Source organism: Cupressus sempervirens, chromosome 1 (assembly GCF_028749045.1).
Source record: "Cupressus sempervirens isolate cs-2001-9-10 chromosome 1, ASM2874904v1, whole genome shotgun sequence".
Classification (NCBI taxonomy): Eukaryota; Viridiplantae; Streptophyta; class Pinopsida; order Cupressales; family Cupressaceae; genus Cupressus; species Cupressus sempervirens.
This window is the reverse complement of record NC_143118.1, coordinates 232,069,989-232,096,798: the sequence shown is the minus strand read 5'-3', so window position 1 is coordinate 232,096,798 and position 26,810 is coordinate 232,069,989. Positions and strand designations below refer to the sequence as shown.

Here is a 26,810-nt window from a genome sequence, read left to right as displayed (position 1 = left end):
TTTTTAAAACTACCAATATCTGAAATCTTTATTACAACCCCTATGAACACAAAACCACTCTTATAGCATTTACATAAAATATAACTTGAAGTATAATAAAAGAAATGCTTAAATATTCTATTTTAAATTTAAATAAAGAAATTTAACAGTTGAGAGTTAACTTGCAAAACAGAAAAAACCTAAGAGTAGGTCGGCATCCGCCCATGTCTTGGGACTCTCAATCCCAACAAGACTCAAAATTTTGTTGAAGCCTAGATGGTTTCCAACTAACTGCAAGGCAAGATTCAAGTGTGAAATGATAAAAAGAACTAACAGGAATGAGTGCAAAGTACGAAATGGTGATCTTGGGATGTCAAAAGTAATCCCCAAAGTAGGTCAGAATCCGAAAGTGTCTAAGGATTCTTAGTCCCAAGAGACCCCGTATTTCTGCCCCCTTTTAATGTGCAAAATCCGGACAATGTGAAAATCTGCCCAAGACTAGGGGTAATTCAATGCAAAACCTCAGCTCCAATTTGATAAAAATGATGGCAATTGAGGATGAAAGGTGAAAACCAAATGAAATCTTGAAGGAAAGTGACCTTGGAGATACATGTGGATAAAAAATCAGAACTTGGAATGAATTTCAATCAGCTAAGGGTGGAAATCAGACTTTAAACACAAATACAAGCCTTCCAAATGAGCTTGATATCATGAAATAGGAGTTGAGAAGGCCAAAAAAAATAACTATAAATAAGCTGAAATCAGAATTTATCCTGATACTAGGTCAGGACCCGACCCCATGTCAAGATTCTTACTCCTCAAATACCGAATTTGCCCTCATTTAGGCAGATTCAAACTGGTTAGAGGACAAGATCCTAATGCAAAATCAATGGGAAAAGCTAATGGAGTGGGGTGAAATGACGAATCAAGATATTAATTATGATCTGTTGAATGCAGATTCATCCCTAAATTTAATAAATATTAAAATCTGATGGATAAGGGAAGAGATTGACAAAATAAAAGGCAGAAGTTGAAAGATCCAATTCAATGGATAAAGTCTTAAGGATTTACAAGATCCAGTGAAGAAAAAGTTAATCCTGAGAGGAGGTCAGAATCCGACCACCTCTCAGAATTCCTAATTCTGACTACCATCAGATTTCTGCCCCCTTCCCCTTGCAAAATCCCAACATTTCCAAAACACAACCTAAGTATGAAGATTTTTCAGTAAAATATCTAACTCCTAGTTCATCAAAATGATGAACAATGAAGATTTAAGGCAAAGGTTGATGAAGTTTTGAAGGAAACGGATCAAAATTTTGAACAAGAAATGGATAAAAGTTGAATGAAAATGGACTTCAATCATAAATACAGATCACAACTAAACCACTATGATGATCAACCTTGAAATAAATTTAACGGCATGAATGAAGATTAGAAAGGCTGGAGACCAGTTTGAAAATCAAGGAAAAATCAGAGATAATCCTGGCATAGGTCCAGAATCCGACCCCTTGTCAAGATTCATGATATAAATGAAGCCCCAATTTCCACCCTAGCAGATTACTAAGGTGAAATTTGAATAGGGAAATACTGATATTACAGCCCCTTCTTAAAAGCAGATCGCAAAATGAAAGAGGCAAGGAAAAGTTCCAATCTCGACAAACCCCTGATTTCGGCTCTTGTTCCTAGTCATATTTGCACTCCATGATGCTTCCCTCCACAAATTTGGCCATTTTGAATTATAACTAGATTACTGTCCCATGAAAATCAGATCCAAAATTGGCTAAAAACTCTGAAAATAAGATTAACAGAATAAAAATCAGGTTAAACTATGGAGTTAATTGATTTTCATACAAAGCTTGAATGGGTAGAACTTCAATAATCACATTAGATTTGACATAGAAGTACCTTGACTCTGTTTTGTTTATCATTTTTGCAAAATGAACATCAAATTGTTCTCCTTTGTTTGCAAGGTATGTTGTCGGTAAATATTGTGTAGCCGACAGGGTGTGTGTCAGGATGTAAATGTCCTTCAGGAAGGTTCTTGTTATGTAGCCGACATGTTGTATGTAGCCGACGGACCCCTTCGGGAAGGTTCCTCGGGATGTATATATGAACCCTCCAGGTAATCATTGCAATCATCTTATTGAGCATAGTGTAATGTCTTGACATATGCGAATAATACAAGGAGTTCTGCTGTTCTTATCTATTGTCTGTATGCATTAATTCATTTACCCTAGTACGGTAAACAAGGTAATTGTTGGAGATGGAGAAACTTGATGAAAAAAAGGGTGTAGCACAATCAATCTCAAGAACTTCAACAGATGGTGGTTCAAAGTCATATTATCAAAGGGAAATTCAAAGAAAAAAAATTGCACAAGAAAACCCAGATTCTACACGTGAAAGGAATTATCATCAACATGAATTTCCTTCAGGTGTTCAAGTTCACTTGAAAGATTCAGCTACATGAAAGACTTCATCACTTCATGAGGATTGAGGTTAAGGCATCAAAAAGAGACATCAAGTTTGAAGAACAGGCAAGTCCAAAACTATGCAATGTGAAGATTTCCAAATGAAAGAGGATGGAGAAAATTTACAAAGGCGAAGCAATTTGGGAATTTATCATCATAATCAAAGGCTTGATAATGTTAGAGTACCAAGAAATAATTTTTCATTGTCAAGTGAAATGATCAACTCTATGAAATCAGAATGTTAAGGTGGTGTCCACTTGTCTTTAACCAATCAATAAGCTCATGTTCCACATGTCCAAAATCATTCAATTGTATTACGTCAAACATATATGTGGAAGGCATCCAATGCCTCTGGCTTATCTATTTTCTCATTGGTTTTAAAAAGCATTGTAGTTTTCTTATTGGCCCACATAGTGGGGCCTTCGTGTAATTGGATGACAATGGCGGCAACCCTAATTAGGGTTTGTGATGAGTAAATCTTGGCACTTCGTTGCAATTGAACTATAAAAGGCCAAGGCTTTCTCATTTGTAAGGAGTTAGAGATCAGATTCATAAGAAATTAGATTAGATTAGCTAAGGAGAAGAGACATGTTGAAATTGTTTCCTTAATGCTATTAAAGTAATCGTTGATTCATTGTTGGTCATCATGGTAGATTACTTGTGTTGCTTGGGAGTATTGCATGGCTTCTACATTTGCTTACTTGGTTAGGATTTTATTTCATGTAAGGTAGAAGTAGATGTGAGGCCTCGCCCCGACCCTTCGTAGCCTTAGTTGTTACTTTATTTTTTTTGTTACTCACGACTCGAGATGTCGAGACATTATCAGATACTTGAACATATCGTATTATTTCATGTTGTGTGATGTTATTTTCAGATATTTAATGTTCGTCATTTAAGGTTTTAGGTATATGTATGTTGATGAATTAAGTAAAAATAGGATGCAAGAAACCCTGATTGATGTATGTTTCAATTTATGTGAATTTCTGATACGTATATATGTACATGTGATTTTTGGGACTACTGATGTGTGCAATGAGTGTGCAGATATTTTAGCCGAGGAAACCGACGGAGGAACAGAACTAATCTCTGTGTTAATTTTTGAAAACCTTGTCGTTCGTAATTCAAGTATTGTATTGTGAGATGTATGTATTTTATTGTTGTGTTCAATAAATGTTAATGTTCGTAACTATGTTCTTTTAGTGTCGCTTGACACTCATGAATTGTTTGTGTTCTTCAGTGTGCTAGCTGGGGTTAGCTGTGTAGCCTTTGGATCTAAGTCAGATTTAGCTAGTATTAGTTTGTTAATTTGTTTCTTAATCAAGTTTTGTCACCCTAATCCGGATTAGTGCTTAATTTATTTTGTTAGAGTTGTTAGTCGGTCCTAATTATTTCCTAACTTTTGTTTGGCTCTAAACCTATTCCTAAGGCTTCAAAACATGAAATATTTATACCCAAGGGGTATGGGTATGGGTTAGGGGTCTTTTCCAACCCCTAAGCCCATTTTTTTGACTTTTGAGGCCACTCAAAAAGTCTCTTTTTGCCTATGTGCGAAAATTGCAAGTGGTTGCCATGAGTTGTCTCACCCCACCTCCACTTAGTGTTTAACCATGGTATGGGTTGAGTTAGGAGTTTCTAAAATTGTTAGTGGGTGGGAGAAGATATTGATCATTTTGGGGGGTTGAGTTTGAGGCTTATTTAGAGGCCTTTCTTGGACTAGTAGAGGTTGTTACCCAATCTCTACATTTAGAGAGGAGTTCTTGAAGGTGGAAGCAAGGAAAGGGAAACTCTACTCAAACTTGTTCATTGCCATTACCTCTTTGTGAGGGTTGGAATTCTTATCTCCCTTGTTCAGATTTCATTCTTGTTTCATGCTTATGCTACCTTGTTGTTGTTTCAATGTTTGTATGTTTATGGGTATGTTGGGAAGTTTTGAAAACCATGTATTTTTGGATGATTTCCTTTCATGTTTATGTTTGCAATTTTGAGATTTTTTTTCTTGCATGGGTGTTTTGGTATTACTCACCCTTGGAGAGGGCAGAAGTGACCAATTTTGGGAAAGGTCTGTTTAGTCGGACTCTAACCAGTGTAGAGTCTCTTCTCAGGATGAGAAGAGGGAGAAAGGGTAGGGTGTTATGGGCCCCTACCTGTCAGCACAAACCTTGTATGATTCTGGTATGTTGAAATGGAAGAACGGAAGTTCTTGGTATATAGCCCCGATTAGGCATCTGTTTGGTGTTGTGCTTGACTTCTCCTGGTTGGAAGAATCCACCTTTCCCTAGTTTTGATTCATTGTGAATCCTATTGTGTAAACCATGTATGAGTATGTATGTTGATTGTCTCTTGGTTATGCTTGGTTGTCACCCAATCAGATTTTGTTCCCTCCATGGTTCTAGAAATGTGTTGCAGAAGACATTATAAATCCCTTGATGAGGGTCATGAAGAAAATTCGATTAAATTGTTGAAATTTGGGATTGATATCCTATGTAAATTGGTATTTCAAACTTTGTTGTATTGGCAACGAAGCCGGGTTTTCTTCCTGATTCTTTCCCGGCTAAGCCCTTGAATCAGGTTTGCCAATAAAATTGGTGTTTGAGTAAAATTGTTTATCTTGTGATTTAATCGTAATTTCAAATTAAATGGATGCACATCAGGAATAAGAGGATTTGATGATGGTTTAATTGAGCAAATTTTCAAGTTCCTTATATGTTCAAAATGATAAATTTGTTAAGGAAAGAAAATAACGTCTATGGTTGATATATTGCAATTCAAGTTGTACAGGAGATCATATTAAATATGGTGTTAATATGCTTCAAACTATTGTATCTATGTTTTAATTCTATTCAAAAAAATATATAAACAAAAAAAAAATATACATGCATTGCTTGTAATTCTATACTTAGATAAATTTTCAAAAAAAAAGTTTTAAGAGAGTAAAAACTCTCTGCCTTTTGTATAAGAGAAGCCTTTAAATGTTTTAAGTAACAGAGAATAAAAAAAAGATTCCCTAATTATTCTTTTTTGCCTTTTTGAATATTTAAAATAAATAAAGAAAACAATAATAAAATCAATTTAAATAATCCATATAACATCTTATCCTAAATCTCTCCCTTTCACCTATAAAACTTTTAATGATAAATGCATACCATCCCTCCTTGGGCGTCAGATCCTAAGATGCTCTTTAATAGTTTTGTTTTTAAAAAAATAAGTTTTAACCCTTGCAAAGTCTTTAGTCATCATTGGGATGACGTCACATTGGTCCCTCCCTTTAATGCTGCTGACCATGGAATGGAGTAAAAGTTGTTTAAAAACTTTGCTTTAAGTTGGGTCACGTCCCCTTGAATCCTTGGCCTGCGCAAGATTTGAGGGTCTGCGCTCAAGGTGGGTTGGGCAGAGCGCTGTCCCAAGGACAGCGCTTGGGAAGCGCTGCCCATGAAGGCAGTAGGTGTGTAGGGGGAAGAAGGGTAGAGTTAGTAGGTTAGTTAGTTAGGTTAGCTTTGTATGATAGTTAGTTTTGTGTTATAAGTTATTTATTAATAATTTTAATTGTAAGTTGTTTTTAGTAGTTAGTTTAATTAGTTTAAATTTTAAGTTATTTTATTTTTTTGCATGTTAGTTTAGTTTAGTTTCTTTTTTTTATATTGTTATTTATTAATAGTTTTAAATTGTTAGTTTAAAATAAAGTTTTAATTTGTTAAAGTGTAATTTGTTTAATTTAATAAAGTTTTAAGTTAGTATTATGTTGAAGTTAATTTATAATCATTTAGTTATTTAGTTAGTTAATAATTATGTTTGTTTAATTGTGAATTTTTTTTAGGTTATTTGTTTTAATTTTTTTTATATTTAGTAGTAATTGTTAGACGAATAGAAAATGTTGAATTGTTTTCTTTATCATCTAGTCAAAAGTTAAGTGTAACTTATATTGTTAATATCTTTTGATATGTTTAATTCTTAAATAGCATTATGAGTTTAAATAAAAATTGAGATTTGCATAAAGTTAATTTTAGTATATATATATGAACAGGTAGACATGATATTTCTTGTAATTAGACCTTGATTAGATATTTCAATTAATTTTAACCCAAAATTTATTTAGATTGTTATTTAAATAACCTTAGTATGTTTTGTGAAGTTAATGTAATAACGTAACTTAAGTTTATCGATATCAATCTTATAACAAAAGCTTCAAATCTTATTAATGTAATCGTCCTCATGTTTATAATCTTAAGACGTAATGTAGAGAACCTTTACTAAAACTATTATCAATCTTTTCATCTTAGAGCATGTGTAATTATTAATTATTATTCAAAAAAAAAAAATGTTGTGTGTGTTTTTGCCCTCGTAGTTTGGGCATGACAGTAGAAGTAGATGAACGGAAGATATTGTTGTATGATGAAATTGGTGCCCATACCTTTTGGTAATTGTCAATCGTAAGAAGCAGTGCAAGGTTGGTATTGTCCTAAGTTGCAAGTGTTTAACTTTTGTTGGAGATATTCATGTAGATTGTGGCTTAATAGGGTATTTGAATGTATATCAACAATGTAAAGACCTTTCTCACATTCATAGAAGATTGCTCCTATGCCTAGTTGACACAACGAAGCAAGGACTGGTTAGAGGATCGCTCCATCATAGAGCTAGATAGAGTCCCTAAACCCTTTCTCCTTTGTAATTAATTTGGTTGGAAGTGATTGAAGTGGATAAAGTCAAGTTGATCTCCACTGAATCAACCACGTAAGTCCCTTTGTGAAACCAATATATCACACCATTACAACTAACTAAAAGTCCACAATAAGAAGGAACTTGGGGTTGTCTCATTTGATCACACAACTCATCTACATTGTTAAGCATATGAGCATCCTTATTCAAGATACAGTTTAAGATTTAGTGTTTCGATTTTGCATGTTGTAGTGGAACAAAACTCACATCAATATTACCCTTTAGAAGATTGTACATGTCTTGTAGTCATAAATTCATCTAAATATTATGTGGTTGTTGATACCCTCTCTAGATCTGCAAAATGTTAATTATCAAGAGTATCCAAAAATCTGTCAAAAAAAAAAGGCTGCCCCCTTCTTCAGAATGCTCTACAACAAGAGACAAAAGCCTAGCGGTAACTATTTCACTGAAACGTTTATATTGCTAACCCTCCTAGAATTACACAACTTCTAACAAGAAATCATCGCAAAATGTTCAACCTAATGTCCGATAACAGAGTTGTCCCTCCCCATAGCCAGAGACACACTAAGAACAACTGACATGATTTTGTGGAAAGATTGTCAAACCCACCAAGCATTTGCAGATGAGCACAAAACCCAAAAATAGACCACTAAAAGTTGCAATTTTTTTTGAGGAAAAAATGATAAAAACAAACAAATAGTTGGCACGAAAACCCTTAATGTTTGAAGAAAAACTTGAAAACCCTCCAAACAAGTTGAAGAAAAAAATTAATAAAACCCTAGAAGTTTTTAAATGGATTAAAATTTTTAAAAACCCACAATATTTTTTTGATTGGAAAAGACTATAAACCCGTAAGAATTGTTTTAAGGAAATTTTTTTATAAATCAATCAAAATAATATTTTCTATCGAAAAATATTTGAAAACCAGAGTAACAAGAATTGTCGCAATTTGGACGATTTTGGGGATTTGGTGATCTGAGGAAGGCTGGGCAACTTTTGCTGACTTGTCAAGCCAGATTGTCAATTTTTTAGGCCAAAATCACCTGAGTCGCCTAAATCGGCGATTATTTGCAAAAATTGCAAAAAATCATCACGTTGGTGAAAAATCACCATTTTTTTGACGTATGTGATGGATTTATTCTTCTTTACGTTCCTTCTTTATGTATGTTAGGCTTTAGCTTCTATTTGATGTTATAGTGTGTTTAGGTTATACTCAATAAAGGGTGCATGAAATAAGTTTTAAATCTTTAAAATCTTTGAATTTTAAGGGTTTTTTCACCTTGTTGATCCATAGCTGATTTATAGGCGATTCATAGGCAATTCAGGATTCACGTAGACCTTGCCAATTCTGATCTGATTCCAATTTGTTGTTCTTTGAGAAAAACCGTTTGCAGCTCAAGAAAACCAGTTGCAACTTATGCAGAAATGCAAGCATGAAGCCTGCAAATAATTTTTTAAGGGAGAAAAATTATAAAAACCTTCATAGAAACTTTGACAAATAGCAAAACACCAAACTTTGTGTAGCGAAACAGCACATGCAAGCAACATGCAACTCACAAAATGCACATGCAAGCACATGAAACTCATGAAATTTGCAGGTTTTTGCTCAAACTGCAAAATCGCACAACCAAAATGCTCAAACAGACTTCCAATTTTCAGCCAAAAAAACTTTGGATCTGCCAATAAATTTCTAATGTTAGTTTTTCATTAAAGAAAAATTAAATATTCTAATAAATTCCAAGACAAAACGAGCTACAAATTTTTCAAACAGAAAAATTGTCAGATCTTAAAGAGGCCCATTGACCTGCTCTGATACCATGTAATGGTAATTCATTATTCATAAACGAGTAATTACAAATGGAGACATAGTCTCCTTATATAGATTTGCAAAGATGACATTTCTAAACAAAATAATCAATAACTAAGACTGAAAATAGAAACCAAGTAATAAACTTAAAGACTAACTAAAATGACCATTAAAAATACACTCCAATATTCTGTTAGCTTGAAAAACTAAATTTTTGATAAAATGGTTGAAGTCTAATTTTAGTTGATAAACCAAAAATGGTACCGCTATACAGCAGTGCTACTGATTATTTTAAAAGGTACGATCTGTTTTTGCAAGCTTTATACGGCCTGATATATGCTTCAAATCCCTGAAAATTAAAGCACATAATATACGGTCCACTGTTGGGGCAACCCCTGCAATCTGGAGCTGTACAGACAGGATTTCCTCAGACATGGATGTGGTTCGGACTTATTTTCTGTCTTTTTTTCTTTTATATTTGTCTCTGGACAGATCCAAAGTGAATTTGAAACAGGAAATACTGAAGAAATACTCACACTGTAACAGAGAAAAAGCCCACAATATGGAGCTTTGAAAAACTAGGACTTCTTCATTCAACACCATAGAAATCCCTGTATAGAATCGCCTCTTAAGACAAAGAGTTCTTGTCCTTTGGCTGATTGATTAGCCAAGGGTTTCCCTTCTCCAAATCCCTGCACCTAGGGTTTCCGTCGTTGAAAAAAAGTGTTGAACTAGGATTCAAGCTATAGAGAGTAAATGAATAATATGCTAGATAAAACTTTTTCCTTGTTTTTATTCATGTAAGTTCCTCTTAGTGTCTTCCTTCACCTTTCCCCTCCAACCCGAGTTTCTCTTTATACCTTTTCTAATTTCCACTTATGTGCCCCCTTTTATTTTCTTCTTATATATTCAAACTTTTCAATTTTTCCAACATTTAAGAAATATTAAGTTATCCTTTATAACGTAAAGACATGCTTTAGGCAAGAGCCTACAACACAATGGTAAATTTTGAACCTCTTATCTGGGAGGCCTTGGGTTTGAGTCTACTCAGGCTAAATAATAAATAATAAAAATTAATCACAACACATTATAAATAATTAATCTTGGCCTTGGCCTCTTACCGATTCAAAAATAAACTTAGGACATGCAATATATTATTACTTTATTATAGTTATTTGCCTTCACAAATCCCTCTCACGTAAGGGAAATGTATTAATAGGTGAGGAGAAGATTGCTCAAGGCCCAATGCTTGAAAGGGAGACATGGCAGTAACTAATTTTTTCATATTTTGAAGTAGGCACTTGGTTAACAGGAGTTAAAGTATGAGGAATAGCATGACCCATAAAGGTTCGTGTGGCCTCAAAGGCCTTAAATTTGACTGTGGCAGTAGTGTGCCTTCAATAAGGAGTTGAATGGTAGCATTGCCCACCTCAACCCACCCATTTTCACAACAGAGAACCCAAAAGGAGCATTATTCCTTGCCTTACTGTGGGACTATTGTATGTAAATCACCACTTCGGTTTTGAGCCAAATGCTAAAATTTGTGTTTGTATTTGAAAAAAGGCAGCGACTTTTTGCTAACTTTTTTAAAATAATAACATGAAATTCAGCTCCATTTGTACTTTTGGCTTGCCAAGTAGTACTATGATATAGACCGTTTTAATTAAAGTTCAACAGTTACGTTTTGACAATTGATATTGCATTATGAATTATAAATTGTGTGTTATGACCTTGTTGGGGACTATTGTTTGTAAATCACCACTTCACTTTCGAGCCAAATGCTAAAATTTGTTTGTATTTGAAAAAAAAGCAGTGATTTTTTCCTAAGTTTTTTAAACTAAGTTTTTTAAAGCAGTGATTTTTTCCTCAGTATCACTTAGCAACGTGGCCACCTTGAAAGTGCAATTTTTTCCGCCAAATTCAAGGTCCTCGATGAGTGAAATTCGCCATTTGGCGAATATTCGCCACTAAAGTTATCCATGTCCATGATGTGAGTTTGTGTTTATTTAACACATGGAAGTAACCATGGTGAATATCATGTTGAGTGACTCCATGATGCTATCACGTTGAGAGAATTCGTGATAAATTTTGGTTTCTTCACAAATGAGTGTACCCATAGTTTGCAGACTCGGAGAGTACTCAGCAAGCCCAAAATTTTCAACTAGGCAAAAACTTGCCATATACTCAACAAAAACTTGGGAAAAACTCAGCAAATCAGGAAGTACTGATATTTAAAATCTCTTAAAGAAACATATATTTTTTGTAGAATTCAATTACAAAATGTATTAAATTAGAAATTGACATCTCAACAGAGAAAATGCGTAGTTTTATAGCATTATCATCATGTGAAAAATGCATCTAATCTAATGTTTTCTCTGCATCGAGACTTTTTACCTACATATTTTTACATCTATAAATACGTGAGTTAAACTTGAGAGTACTCAGCCAGCAAAAATAATTGAGAGTACTCGAAGAGTTTGCAAACTAGGGTGTACTCATTGTGGGTGTCATGTTGAGAGACTCCATGACATGAATATCTAGAAAGATAACTCCCTAGCTAAGAGGGAGTGTTGATGTATTAGTATTGGGAGTTTCTTTCCCTCCTAAATAAGAAAAGATTTTGATTGATATATGACGTGACTGTCAGTTGGAGAGTTGAAGAGGCACGAATTTGGAATCTAAAGAGTTTTCCACTGGGAAGATAAAAGAGTATTCTATGTGGAACAATGAAGAGTCTCCCAAGTGAAGACAAGTGTTTCTTGTTGTCTCGAGAGCAGTGAACTAGCCACACTTTGTTTTGCTGCTTCTGTGTGTAGTAGATGGATTGTTGGTTCAGTTTGAAGCAAATTACTGAGACTTCTATTATTTCATCAATAAAGCATCATTTTTGTGTGGCTGGGTTTTTTCCCCTCAAATTGGAGGGTTTTCCCAAGTTACACGATGTGCTTATTGTTCTTTATTCTGTCATGTTTTGCTTCTTATTTGATTCCTGGCCTAAAACATTAACGGTAAGTACATATGAGTTAGTGCTCCATGTCTGTGAGCATTTATTCTTATTATGTAAAAGTTAGTATTTACTACTCTTTAGCAATATTAATGTTATTTATAGATAGCAGTATGATAAACGGAGTTGTTTTAACAACTCGTATAATTTGAGTTGTATATAATAAGGATTTGTGGAGATAATCCCTCCTTGAATATACGAGTAGACTCTCCTATATATGTGTAAATTATATTGGGTTTAAAATATGAAGTGATTATTATTATTATTATTGTTATTATAATATCAAACCTGTGTCAAGCTCTAGATTCTATTTTAATATGGTGTTAGAGCTGGTTTGGTGATATGGGTAGAGCCATGGTGGGACTGTAGCAATGAATCTTAGTCAAGAAGATTCCAAGTCTGTGAATCTGTGTTTCTTGTTTGACTCATATTTGGTTGCATGGGTCTCTTTGACAACTATCAGTTCTCTCCAAATTAACACCACAGGATGTGATGGCACTTGAGAGCAAAGCATGGATTACTAAACATGCATACCCATAAACTGCACCATTCATCAATGGTCATTGCTACTGTGTGGAATCTACACAGCTTGGGCATGTGAAATCTGAAAAGTTTATTTACAGCATATTCAATATATTATGTCTGCAAATTAACAAATATTATTTAAGTCTGCACTTTAACAAATGTTATTTAAGTCTGCACTTTAACAAATTGTGGCACTAATACTTCATATAGTGTGAGCGTGCAAATCCTCTTGGGCATGTGTGACACAGAGCATCATTGAACTCTTCAAATTCATTTTGACACTGCTCTATCAAATCTCAAGTGCTTACACAATGGCATCATGCGATTTTGGGTGATCTACACAAGCTTGATTTTGCACTCTCAAGGAGCAGACTGCTACGTTTTGTGGGTTGCGAAGACCCTATCATTGTATCTATAGAGTTCATTTATTTGTTTAATTGATCTCTCTGCAAGACATAAGGGTTTGTTCTGGAATATGATTTACCAATTGGAGTTTAAAATCCTTGATTTGGGATTCTGGAACTTGAAATCCAGATTATGGTTTTTTGAATTTATTTTGGTACTATTTGGTTCAAACCCAAAAATATTTAATATCCAAAATTTGTTATTCCAACCCTATTTGGTTCAAAATATGAATATATGGTTCAAAAAATGAATATAAAAGTTACAGTGAGAAAGGCGATTCATATCTCCAATTTGTTCAAGAACCTGTCCATGGTGCTTCCAATTCTACACATGCCGAAAATGTTGATGTCCATTGCAAAATAAAAATTCAAGAAAAAGTTCAAAGAAAAACAAAAGAAATTAAAAAATTGTATTCGTATGAATCTCTGGAATAATCTTTCTAGTTTCCTCTAGTGGCACCTGCTATTTTTTACAAAATGACGTTCAAAGGGTACCCGAAGTAGATGCAAAGGGTGCCATTTCTTGAAAAGCCTCACTCTCTCGATTACAACTCGATTAAATTTCAAAAATAGGTGCCCAAATGAACATCTGTATGTCAAACCCAATTAAATTTCACTTTAGTTGGAATCCTCATTGAGTCATTTTCAAAAAATGGGATTTAAAATGGGAATTCCAAATAACAAGTATTTTGAGGGGAGATGGAATTCCTGTTTTGGGGGTCAAAGGGGAGATACCAAATACACATTTTCCCAAATTCCAATTCCCATTTTGCAGACCCAAACAGTGGATTAGGAATTTTTCAGAATTCTGAATTCCAAATCCTGCTCAAATCAGTGATCCAAACGAACCCTAAGAGACACTGACAATTGCGACGCCACATTGAAGCCTAGATACAAGCCTATTGCAAAGGAGGATGGTCGATTTATAGGCCAATCTTTGCAGATTGCGATTATCGATTTTGACCTCTCAACCAAAGTAATGTTGATCAATACTTGAAGTTCTGTTGTTGTGGATTGGCTTGTGAGTGGTGGATTATGTTGTTGTTGTTGTCCATTGTTACTGTAGCCAATGCACCCAGAGTGCATTTAATTCTTTACAATCTCAAGACGAGGGCACAGATCTACTAGACAATAAATCATAAACTAGATCATTGTGCTTGCTTCGTTGTAGAAACAGATAGGAAAAAAATATACTAGTAATGAAGAGTTGTCATGTCCTAGTGATGAGGAATATGTGCTTTAAATAAGTTATGAATGGACGATGGAAGCATCGAAGGTTAGAGGTCAATCAGCAAGCTCTCTTCAGTCATCAGCGATAGGGCCACACGCATGATATGATGACAAATTTACAATATGTGTTGCTTTTTTCAGTTTTCCAGTATGGTGTGTGAATGCTGAAAAATAGTTATATATTTGTAGAGAAAATGACTGTAAAGGTCCTTTGACTATCGTACTTCGTTGGAAGATGATAACTCAATGAATAAGTTCATTGGCGATAGTGATGATGTGTAGCAAGATCTAGACTGCGAGATACAAAACAGCATCATATGATCTACTTTTCAGTATTACTAGTCATGTAAATAAGTGGAATTTCACATTGTGCGGGCGAATACTAGCCAATGTTCCATTCCCATTTCGTGCCAAAAATTACTAAAGTCAAGGGCAGCTTCCAGTGGCAATGGTGGTTGTCTATGTTGTTCGAGATCAAGACACGGCTATCAATAACAGTAACTACAATTAGGAACATTGTGTTTTTATGGAACACGTTTTCCAAATATATATATATATATATATATATATATATATATATATAACTTCCTTGATGTACAAACATAGTGGTGAGCAAAACCAAGTTAGTTTGTGAATCTTGAAAGGATTTGTGGGGGGATCTAGAAAGTCACACGAGGTAGACAGTTGATGAGTTCTTCTTCACATCTCTATAACTGGGAGATGCATCTCCACCACCTATGATGCATCTCGAAAATGGTTACACATCCTAGGGACTTTTTACACTTACTAAGACTTCATTTTTAGCTAGAGACTTCACTTCGGCATCTCCCACTATCTCCCCATCTCCTACCAGGTATTTGGCAATCTCCCATGCATCTCCTCTAACCAAAGGCTTGTGAAAATGTTGAAAGCAAAATAAAAGCGTTATTTCCCACCATTCAACAGCCATGGTAGATGAAGCAATTAAACCATATGGTCTTAATGAATTGCCCCCAATTCAACTACCACTAGAGGAACGAGAGTTTGAGAGTGAAAGCTATTTCAATTCGAAGAGCACCATAGCTGAAAACCTTGATATAAAATGATCAAAACACTGAAGAGCAAGCAATAGATTTCTGCTTCTCATTTTTAGTTTGCATACCAACATCGAACTATCAATAATTTTAAATTTCAATATGAAATGATAATCGAATATGAAATATGTAGTGTGAGTTCTAACTTCTAACCTCTTTAACTCTTTGACACAATGACATTTGACCTTTTGATTTGTGCATTTAAAATCTAAACATTAATGTTAATGTTTTATTTTAACATTGCTCTTGTTTACGAAGTTCAATGTCATGGTATTTTTTTAAAAATATTACATTATATTTAAAAAAATTCGCCTCACCAAATACCCTCGTCTCCTATTTTTCAAAACTAGCCATACTGATACTAGTGTCAATCTCCACAGTTTCCAAGTAGCCCTATCTCCTAGTGACCTTGCTTCATATCAAGATTTGTGCCAAGGCAATTAAAACCATTGAACAAGAGAGACTTTCTTGTATCAAGTTAATGAGCAATGAGAATGGGCATGCCACAATGGTAAGCATTCAACAAAAGGGTGTGGAAATGTTTTACATCATGTTCACACACAGAGGGGGAATGTTAGAAAATATGAGTTAGTGCTCCATGTATGTCGGTAAATAATAACTATGTGAGAATTATATCATGTAAATGTTAGTATTTAGTAATATTATTGTTATATTAACAATAATATATATTATGGTTTGGACTTGTTTTAATAACTCATATAATTTGATTTGTGTATGTTTATGTAAGTCCCAACAATCAAAACAAAATAAGGATTTGTGGAGATAAACACTCCTTGAATTGGAGTAGACTCTAAATATGTGTAAATTATATTGAGTCAAAAATATGAGATAAATATTGTTATTGTTATCTCAAACCTGTGCCAAGCTCTAGTTTCTATTTTAATATGCTTGAAGGGATAATCTATAGAGAAATTAGTGTAGCTTTTTAATTCTAAAGACGATAGAAGCAGATCACGGTAAATCTAACAATCTATCACCAGATCTCATCTCCTGCCCTTGTCCCTAATCTATTTATTTTTTGGTAGTGTGCATTATTAGGAATTTAGGACCAAAAAGCTAGAAATCATAATTTCTGATCTTGAAACTGCTATTTTACTAAGACTTGGAACTTTTCTCCAATTTTTAAAATACCCCTTTTTGTTTAGGTTTTTTCTGTAAAATTTGTAATTTTGACTAGTTTTTTCCATATGCTTTGTGATTTCTAACTGTTTTAGGTTTATTGTTCGCAATTTTCAATGTCGTTGATAACTTCCATGAATTTTGCTATACCAAGCATGTGAAACCTTCGAACAGCATGCAAATTTTCTACAACGTATCTAATTGTGATTTCTAGTCCAAGCTTCTTTCCTTGCTACCTCAGCATCTTCTCTCGGTGCCTCCATCGTTAAAAGTATTACAATAAAAGAATGAATTTGTTATTAAACAGAGATCATAAATGATCTATACATACATGTATACACAAGAATGTTTCTATAATGAACAAAGAGAGAAATACAAGCATTTTGGAGATGGAGAGAGAGAGAGAGAGAGAGAGAGAGAGTTTCCATATTGAACAGAGAGAATATGGAAACATAGAAGAAGAGTGACCATTAGAAATAGACGTGAATCAATGAAAAAGAGAGAAGCATAGAATAGAGATTTTTTACTCTAATTACCCTCCCTTAGTGGTCAATCTAACTTCAAAAGAAAAACAAAAATTGGCAGAGAATCTTCAAAAGGCGTAAAAGACAGACTCAGGCAGATCAATGAACTTTGTGTGTTCTGCAATGTTGACCTATGGCTGAGACCCTCCCTGCTTCCATTGTTTAGAAGCGATGTGTGTCCTGCATTCTTGGATCACATGACCAAATTTGTGGCAATAGTTGCACTAGATTTGCTTCTTCTTGGAGCTATTCTGAGACCACGCAGATGACTGAGATGGACCTTTATCCTTGTGAAATGACTGGGCTGAAAAATGCTTGTTCAAAGGAGGATGAAATAGCACTACAACCAAACTGTTGTTTCCAGCAATCCTAGTTCAGAAGTTTGGTGCAGACATTTGGAAATTTGAGGTCAACATTAGTTGCAATAATCTTGAGTGTCGCAATAAAGTGCCCATAGGATGATGGTAGACTTTTAAGACTAATGACCACCATATCCTCTTCCTCCATTGTACAACCAATGGCCTCAAGCTAATCTTTGGTGTCCTTAATCTTTAGAAGATGTTCCTATAAGGACATGTGCCAATCCATAATAATAAAGAATAGTTGATTCTTCAAAAAGAAACCTTTGCTTTTGTGTGACATCTCGCACAAATCCTTCAGTGTTTTCTAGATCCCTGCAGTTTTCTTGTCGGACGACAACAAAGGTAGTTGATCCTCAGTAACTGAAATCCTAATAACCATAACCACTCACCATTACGCTCATCAAACTTCTCTTGCATAGCATCAACTATGGTAGGACGAGTCTCAGTACCCAAAATGATCACCTCAAGGCAACGATACTCGAAGATCGGCATCATTCTTGGCTTCTAGGTGTTGTAGTTTTTTTTGTTAAAATTGTTGACTACCTTCTAAGATTAGATTGGTGAGAGATGCAATGACACGTTTTGATGCAAAAAAAACATGAATATATGAGAAGGCACAAACCTCATGGAAGATTGACAGAAGACCCATAAAAATGAAAGGACTCCAAGAAGAGAGCTCGAAAAAACTAGGAAGAACCTGAAATTAGATTTTGAATCCACTCACTCGAAAATCAAGGCACAGAAAATGATGCACCCAGAAAAACGAAAACTGACTCAATTGAGATCTACAAAAACCTACCAAAAATTTGCAAAACGTTTTTCAAAACGAAAAAATAATCTGAGAGTTTTGCAAGGAACCCTAGTCACTTTTGGAAAAAAAACACGAAAGCGCAGGTTTGACTGTAAAAATGGCCGAAAAATAATACTACTAGACAAAAATTATAGAGGGGGTTTAAAACACCCTAAATGTTGCCCTTTGCAAAAGTTGTGCAAAAAAGATAGGTCGAAAATGCCCAAAAATGGACATGAATTTGTAAAAAAACATGCTCACAAAAAAATGTCAAATGCAAGCACAAAAATGCCAAGAAAACTAGTCATTTTTTAGAGGAGGTTGGTCACGAGGGCAAGGGAAAGCTAGATGACACACGAATTGCAGGAGAAAAGCCGCTTAGAGAAAAAACATGACTGCAAAAATGAAAACTATTATGCGTAGAGATTTTTAAAAACACTTCTGAGGAACCCTAGTTGGGTTCTTTTGATAAGATTCACAACCCTACAAAAAAAAATGGAACGCAACCAGACAAAAGTTTTCCAAAATCTTACGTCTTAAAGTTTCATGAAAAAAATAAAAAATTCAAATGCTATTTTGAAAAATAACTCAAAAAATTACAAAATTATTATTTTTCAAAAAAAATTGCTCTGATACCACATTAGGTTAAATGAATGTATTATTAAACAGAGATCTTAAATGATCTATATATACAAGTATACTCAAGAATGTTTCTATAATAAACAAAGTGAGAGAAATAGAAACGTTTTGAAGAGAGAAAGAGAAAGTTTCCACATTGAACAAAGAGAGAATATGGAAACATCGAAGAAGATACCTGCTCCAAGTGCCTCCGTTGTTTTGAAATTTATTTTTTCTTTTGTTTTAAAGTAATCTAATCCAATTTTTTGCTTTTTGTTTACAGTTGCAATAAAAATTATATATAAATTTTGAAAATTATTTTTTAATTGTAAGTTTATAGTTCATAACAAATTGACAAGGTTTAAGTTTGAGTTTGACAACTATGAAGTTCGGCAAGGTAAAAAAATAACAATAAATTTGCCTTATATAATTTTCAAAATATATATATAATATCCAATAAGTTATTAAAACAAGTTAACATTACAAAATAGATGTTACATCCCAATTCTTGACCTAAATTGAAATATAGCCATTGAGGTTCACATGAAGTCAGTTGGCAGTTTAATTTGTTATAATCTAGTGAAATGGTAAGATAGTTAGTCATTATGATTCAAGTGAAGATAACATGCTAGTTGATCATTAATCACGAATTCATGGAATTAAGATGAAGGTTAACAGTTATGATTATTTATGATGAAATAATTTATAATTTAACTACAGAGAATTTCCTTGTAGGAAACACATCAAAGGGGTGGAAGCATTGCCAGAAAAGAATTAGGCAAGAGCATCACCATCATTGAGCAAATGGGTCGAGGACTTGGTGACTTGAAACAAGATACATCTATAGGATCCGCATTAGCTATTTAAATAAATAAATTGAGAAAATAATTGGGTTTAAATATAAAAAGTATCTCAAAGGATTTTAATTTATGTGCATATAATATAAAAATGATTTGGCACCATTATAATTTAATAATTTAATAAAGTGATGTGTATAAGTATATATAAGATTTTAATAATATATGAATTATAATAACATTTGAATTATTATAATTTTCGAATTACAACCTTCCAACTCTATTCTTTCCAATTTAATATTCTTTGCTTTTAAATGATAACACTTGGCATAATTAATCGATTTAATATTTGGCAATTTGAGTTGTCTTTTAATTGTTCCAACTTCTCTTCCAACTCTAATCTTTTCTTTTTTTTATTCTTTACTTTTTACTGATTATCACCTGAGAATTCGAATAGTTTATAATCTTGAACTAGTGGAAGCCCAGCAGTCACACCTTCTCATATATTTTTTTTGGAAGTCGTGTGAGAGGGGAGATGGTATGAACTTCGAATAGTGAAACCAGGAAAGATTCACTCACAGGCACAAGGAGGATGCGAAAAATCTATCGAATTGTACCAAGTTTGTTTATATGAGTAGTTGATAATGTGCATGCCATTCTATTACTTCAAGAAATGGCCATCAAAAGCAAAAGCTTTGTACAAAATTCTACACCGACTGGGCAGACATATGTAGTTGTCACGAAGTTGAACGCTAATGGAGTTCCGCTCAAGTCTACTGGATTTGTAGACCTCGATATGGTGATAGGAGGGGGATACCAATTGGAGGAATTGTTATGCTCATGGAGGACATTGAGGCTCCTCACCATCTTTTATTGCTACGTTACTTTATGGCTCAAGCATTAGTCAATAAGCATTCACTTCTCTATGTTAGTCCTTTTGCATCACCTCAAGCAATTTTAGGCACCTTGCCAAATGTTGCTCAAATAAAGGTCAGCAAACTTGAATCAAAAAGATCTCCAAAACATACAGAGAGAGAAAGCTTGAGGATTGCATGGCAGTATCGGAAAGTACTTTAATGAAAACCAGTCAGTTGAGAGTCATAGATTTCAACAGTCTGAACTAACTTCATTATCTAGGACTGCTAAATCTAATCCAGTCTTGGCAGCATGTTCACTCTGATTGAATCAAAAACTTCAACAAAAGAAATTCAAGCCAAAGTTATGTTGGGGGTAATATTTGAACATTAATGAGCTCTTTACATAACAGGGTATATGTTGACCCAGCCATTACAAATAATCATAATATGTATGTACATTTATTGCTTACATTGATGTATTGTTGATACTGTAGATTTGTTTCTCTTTCTAATTTTGCCTTGATCATGGCAAGTGAAAGCCAAGAAAAACTTAGTATGGATCCATAATCATTATGCCAATGGATGTTAGATTTACACAATTAATTCTGAAATCTTTAAAGATCATAATTATGTAATCACAGTATGTGAAATGCAGGATGTATGTAGTCTTCTTGAATAATTGACAGAGTCATCAGCTCAGAGAATTTCGAACACTTGGGACTCACCCGGCTGTGTAGCCAAAAGAATGGGTGATGAGGTGAGAAAGGAATCTACAATAATATGAATCACTATAAATCATGGCATAACAAAGTTTAACATTTTTAAAAGGAAACAATTAATAGCTCATACAAGATCCTATTTAAAATAGCTCATACAAGATCCTATTTAATGTTTCTCCTATTGTCAAGTCGAGGGATGTGTCTAGATACCAAGATGCCCAGAGGATGGCAAGATGACCCCTGTCTATTCCGAGTAGGGAGGGCCTTTCTTATTGGAGATCATGTGGGGATAAGATTTGGTCTGAGGTTGGGTGGTTAAGCCCCTAACAATGTTTCACCTCTCCATAAGTTACCGGACGCGCATCGGACAAAGATAAATCATACATTCAATTGGTTGTCGGAAATAGGTATTATCACTATTATGATTAATATGAAAGAAGGTAAGATTAATTGAGTTATTTCATCGTTACACCTAGATGCAAGAGATAGATTTATGGACTAATTTAAAGCATATTTTCTAATCTTGAGTTACTACCACAGTTAAGTAATCGAAAGGAAAGGAATATGAAGACCTAATTGATTGAGTGATAACTGCAGCCCTAGTTGAACCCGTGGTATCGGAAGCCCTATTTGAATCAGTGGTATTGGAAGCCCTAAGTGATACAATGGTACCAGAAGCCCTAAAAAAATCAATGGAAATTGATACACTAATGATTATAGTGGTAAGTGATGCCATAACTTTATATAGTGGTATTTAATGATAATCGTCTTTTGATTTTTGAATTAACAATATTGGAAGTCATTTTGTGATAATGTTATAGTGGTGATCCTATGGGATGTTGTATCTTATCATGATGTATATTCTTTTAGCATTTCATACCCTATGACATGTGGACTAACCCGAGTGGTTGCAGAAGCATCCCTAGTTGATTTCAATCTCGGTTTCCATGGTATGTGTATTTCAATTTCTGAAGTAAATTCATTTGGATGGTGTTTTTAGTTTTTAGTTAAGAAATTTTGTTTAACTGATTTAACTGTTTCCCATGAAAATGAAGAGATAACTATATTCTTTGAGTATGTTAGTTGTTAATTAAGACTCGGGAAATCGGGATGTTACAATAGATTTGAAATCATTACCAAAAGATATGAAATTTATAAGATATAAACCATAAGAAACATGTGAAATCACAATTAGGATGTTTTTTGTCAAAAGGATACAATCAACATTTTACACTTTTGAACTTCAAAACAGCTCCAAATCATCAAGAGTACAAAGATGGGTCTTTGTAAAAAAGTTTCAATCAATAGTCAAGACTACAAAACTTCAAAAAAGGCCTAAATCATCAACAGAACTTGGTTGATTTATTGCAGTATCATTATTAGTATCCCGACTCAATTCATCACCCAAGAAGTTGGGCTACTCTACAACTCTAGTTTGTATTCTAAAATTCCTTCTGAAGAAGAAGAGGTGGACTCATTTGTTGATCTGTTCATGAACAATTTCAGATCGATGCGAATGTGGACAACATCTCCCAACTTTCCACAAAGCAGCTCCAATTCCTCACACAAGCTAATGAACTTGCTCCCTACCATAATTTCACACTCAACTTATATATTAAAATGAAATAACTTAGGCCGTAGATAGCAAGTTGGTGCATGTAAAGGTATATGTATCATTTTCCATTTGGATTCAACTGTCTCTCATATCTCCATGCACTTTGTTTATACATTTTTCAAGGCTCTCTAAATGGATTCCTTACAAAACTCCATGCTTTCATAAAGCATGCTGAGGCAAGGGGTGTTATCATCCACCATACGAAGCACATCAATATTTTGCCTACATACATTCAAAACCATTGCTCCACTTTCCAAAAGTAGTTGTTCAAAATGATTTACTCTATATTCTTCCCCTTAGAACCTTTAGAAAGTATCAAAAAATTCCTACTCATTAGAACAAATAACAAATCTCAAAACTTCTTCCTCTTCAATCATTCTTTTCAAGGTAATATAAAATGAAGCAAACCTTGTGTCATGAGGCCTTAACAACTCCCTAGATGCATGTTGCCAGTAAAGACTCAATGCGAGATGATGATTTCAAATAAAACTTGCAACTTCTCTCTCTTTATGAATTGCTTCAATTATCCATGAAAGCTTAGCCAAGTCACAACGCAAAAAATCTAGACAATGGGTTGCACACAAGTACTTCTATACATTAGGCTTCCCAACTCCCATTCAATATGTTGCACTATCGGTAACCAACTAAATCACATTTTCTACCCCTACTCCAAGAATGGCTTCCTCTAATATTTGAAAGATATACTCTAGAGGTTTCTTATGGTTCGTTGTGTCAATCACTTACAAGAAGGCAACACCCTCAAGGAAAGCCACTAAAACATTAATCAATGGCCTCAGACCACCCATCACTCAATATAGTTTAACATGTTGCTATCCAAGAGGCTTCGATCTTAGCTAATTTTCCTATCACTCTATCTTTGAACCTTTGCAAAAGAGTTGTTTTGAAAGCCTTTGAAGATAGAAGTGTGTACCATTTACCAAACTGTGCAACTTCCTAAGTTGCGGTAAAGAAATGAGGATTTATTGTTGTAATGAATAGAGTAACACTTGTATAAAAATGATCAGCTAATGCATCACAACTTGTTGTCTCTATATTGGCTTCCAAAAGTTGTCCAATGTTCCACTTTGTTTTGTTGCACCTACAACCTTGGGTAAAGTAGAAGAAGACATCATAGATGTGAATCTGGACAAATTCTCTTCAGTTCTTTGTTTATTTTTGTGTCTTCTTCTTACTTCCTACTTCCAACGTGGATAGTTCTCTCTCTAAATCAGCTCCAATTTCTTTAGTCACTTTTGGACATGGTTTAACACCTCCACCTGAACCCCAAGCAATACCACATGATCTCTTGTCATTCTTAAACTTCATGTAGAATTTTTCCTACACTTGCCACAATAGAGATCATTATGATTATTTGTCGCATATTTCCATACTTCAAATATTGATATTTTTAGAGCCATTCAATTACAACCTACATGATGAAAAGAAAATTAGTATTTTTATTTTAAATCATTCAATATTTATTTTGAACTCTATAATACAAAATAAATAAATATTTTATTTTATTTCAATTAACTATAACAAAAATAATATTTTATTAGACTCTTGAAAAGAAATCAAAAACTTTTTCTTTCAAAAAAACATAGTTTAAAAACAGAAATAAAAAAATCACTAAAGCTATATGTTTTAGAACATAACAAAATAATACCACTAAACTATATGTTTTAAAACATAAAATAAAAGTATAACATCTTTTCTATTTTTTCTTTATTGTAAAGAGAATTACAAATGATGAAAATAAAGTAATTTAATAATAAATTAATTAACAATTATGAATAAACATATAGAATATTTATTTTTAATAAAAAATCTACATAAAATTTATAATGATATCTTTTTATATTGATAAACAAATGAAAAGACATAAATTTAAATAAACTATTGAAATCTTTAAAAAAACATTATTGCAACCTACCTGGTATGCACGAATAAGATGACACAAATCGTCAACCGCTAAAAGAGGCAAGGCTTGAGTAATGGTCATCGGTAGAGGAGTTCCAATAACTGCCTAGGTGTAGCCACTACTCATGAATGTTGAGGCAGCCACGAACATTGCAAATGATTTCCTAGACCCTAAAGGCCACCAGGACTAGAATGATTTGCACAATGCAAACAATGGCCAACACCAAGTGATGCGAAACAAACAATTCGCCCTAGTCACCCCCTTAAAAGCAATCTTCAAAGGGCTGATGCAATGTCAGTAAACAAGGGGCGTTAATTTATAAAATGTTTTGCCAAGAACCCTTAGAAATGCCATAATAAAACACATTTCTTTCGAAAACAACACCTTATTTTCTACCGTACTAATTTAAGCCAAACTTTTATGAATTTTTTATATTATTTATGGATTCGCCAATTTTTGAAACTAAAGCCAAAATTTCAGTGAGCCCCATGACTTAAGTTCATTAATCTATAACTTATTTTTTTTACGTTTTCCAATTCAGTTTTAAATTAAAGTATTTGTTTTAATAACATATAAAAATGTAATTTTTAAATATATTAAATGATGTCTATATTATATTTTATTACTAAATATATATTATTTTTGAATTGTTATATGTCGTTTATTCTTAAATAAATTAAACTCTTATTTTTTTTGTTCTTCTGTTTTCTAGTGGAACAGTTAATTTTTAAGTTTAAAAAAATATTTATTAATTTCTAAATTTCATTATTTGTTTTATTTACAGTTTCATACTCTAAAAAACTAAATTTTATATCTTTTGAACAATGTATTTATTTAGTTTTTTTATATTAAACAATAATTATTTCTCTTTTTCTATTTATCTGCAATTGTTTGGACTCCCAATATACAAAAAAATTAAATTAATTTTTTTTTTTTTTTTTAAATCAGTAAACGGCCAAAGTCTTTGTATTATATCCAATATACCAAAATTTTGAAAACAAGAAATCTCTCTTTTGTTTACCAAGATAATTCTGAGAAAGATATTTGCTTCTACGGTGAGGACCATGAACAATTCTGATGGATAGAATGCAAGGAAAAAAAACTGAATCAGGGTTCATTTAATAGCAAAGTATGTCCATTTTATAATAGAACACGTCCCAACATATGCAACACAATGCCTGCAAACTTTCGTGTAGGGGCATGGCAACTAAAATAGTTGTAATAAAAGGCAAAACTATGAGTTGATATTATCATGTAAATAAGCAGCCGTACTGCCAATCAATTTTTTTCACAGAAAGTTCTAGTAATGCAATAAAAATAAAATAAAATAGTCATAAGATTGAGTTTTAGAAGTTCTTATTTTATATATACCCAAGTTCTCTTACCCGTGTCCTGAACTCCCGCATTCGACTGCGATACTTAGGACTTCTTGAAACTACGCCCCCTGATTTGTGGAGCTTTACAATGTCTATATTGGGTTTTCCATTCAGCATATCTTTCAACATGCTATAAAGCTTTTCCTGTGCCAATATTTTGAGCAAAAATACAGAAGACAAATGAACGAATGCTTTTAAGTTTTAACATTGAATGAGAAGAAAGCACAGTATTTGCACTTGAAGCCAAGAAAAGTAACACAGAACTACGAAGCTATTGAAAAGTATATTTGGTCATTTGTAGAAGAAATCAACTGTTGCTTTATTGGTTATTTCAGACACAAATAAAGCATAACACTCCAACCAAAATATGGAGAAGACTTATCGAATACAGGTGAACAGATAACCTCCATACAGAATTTCAAAGCCAACAAGGTTATATAATATAATTGATAATTTCAATTACAAGTTAGCAAAGGAAAATGGATAAGAATTTCGTATATAAAAAAATGATTATAGTTGACAGTAGTTATTTACATGTGAAGTGATTCACTGGTTGCAAAATAGGAATGTTCATCTGTCAATTAAGAGAAAATGTGAACATTTATAATTTTAGGTATAGTGTTTTTATTTTCGGGTATTACACTGCAAAACTATGCAGCTACTATTTTGGGCCTTCTGAATAATTTTTGAGTATTTTACCAGTTGCACTGATATTTGATCTATCTAACACATCCAGTAAGTCAAGATCTTGATTTGTTTTTTTTATCATTGAAATCAGAGTTGTGGATGAAAAGTTACAGCCTCTGAAAGGTGCTCTACATCAAAATCCACAATAAAGGGGAAAAAATTAACTATCATTTTTTGATGGCTCCTAACAGGGATACACAGCAAAAAGAGAATTTTGCAAAGACAAGTAGAGACCCTAAA

General features: G+C 33.5%; 1 protein-coding gene across 3 annotated transcripts in view; it reads right to left on the bottom strand.

Annotated features, from left to right (window-relative positions):
* Positions 1 to 26,810, bottom strand: part of CLPS3 (CLP-similar protein 3) — a 99,189-nt gene that overhangs the window by 7,310 nt on the left and 65,069 nt on the right. For 2 of the 3 annotated variants that reach the window (XM_089821629.1, XM_089821648.1), the window contains exon 7: positions 25,893 to 26,027. The exons of the other annotated variant lie outside the window; for it this stretch is intronic. In XM_089821629.1, the coding sequence (XP_089677755.1) occupies positions 25,893 to 26,027 (135 nt within the window). The remainder of the gene's footprint in view (positions 1 to 25,892; positions 26,028 to 26,810) is intronic. 3 annotated transcript variants of the gene reach the window in all.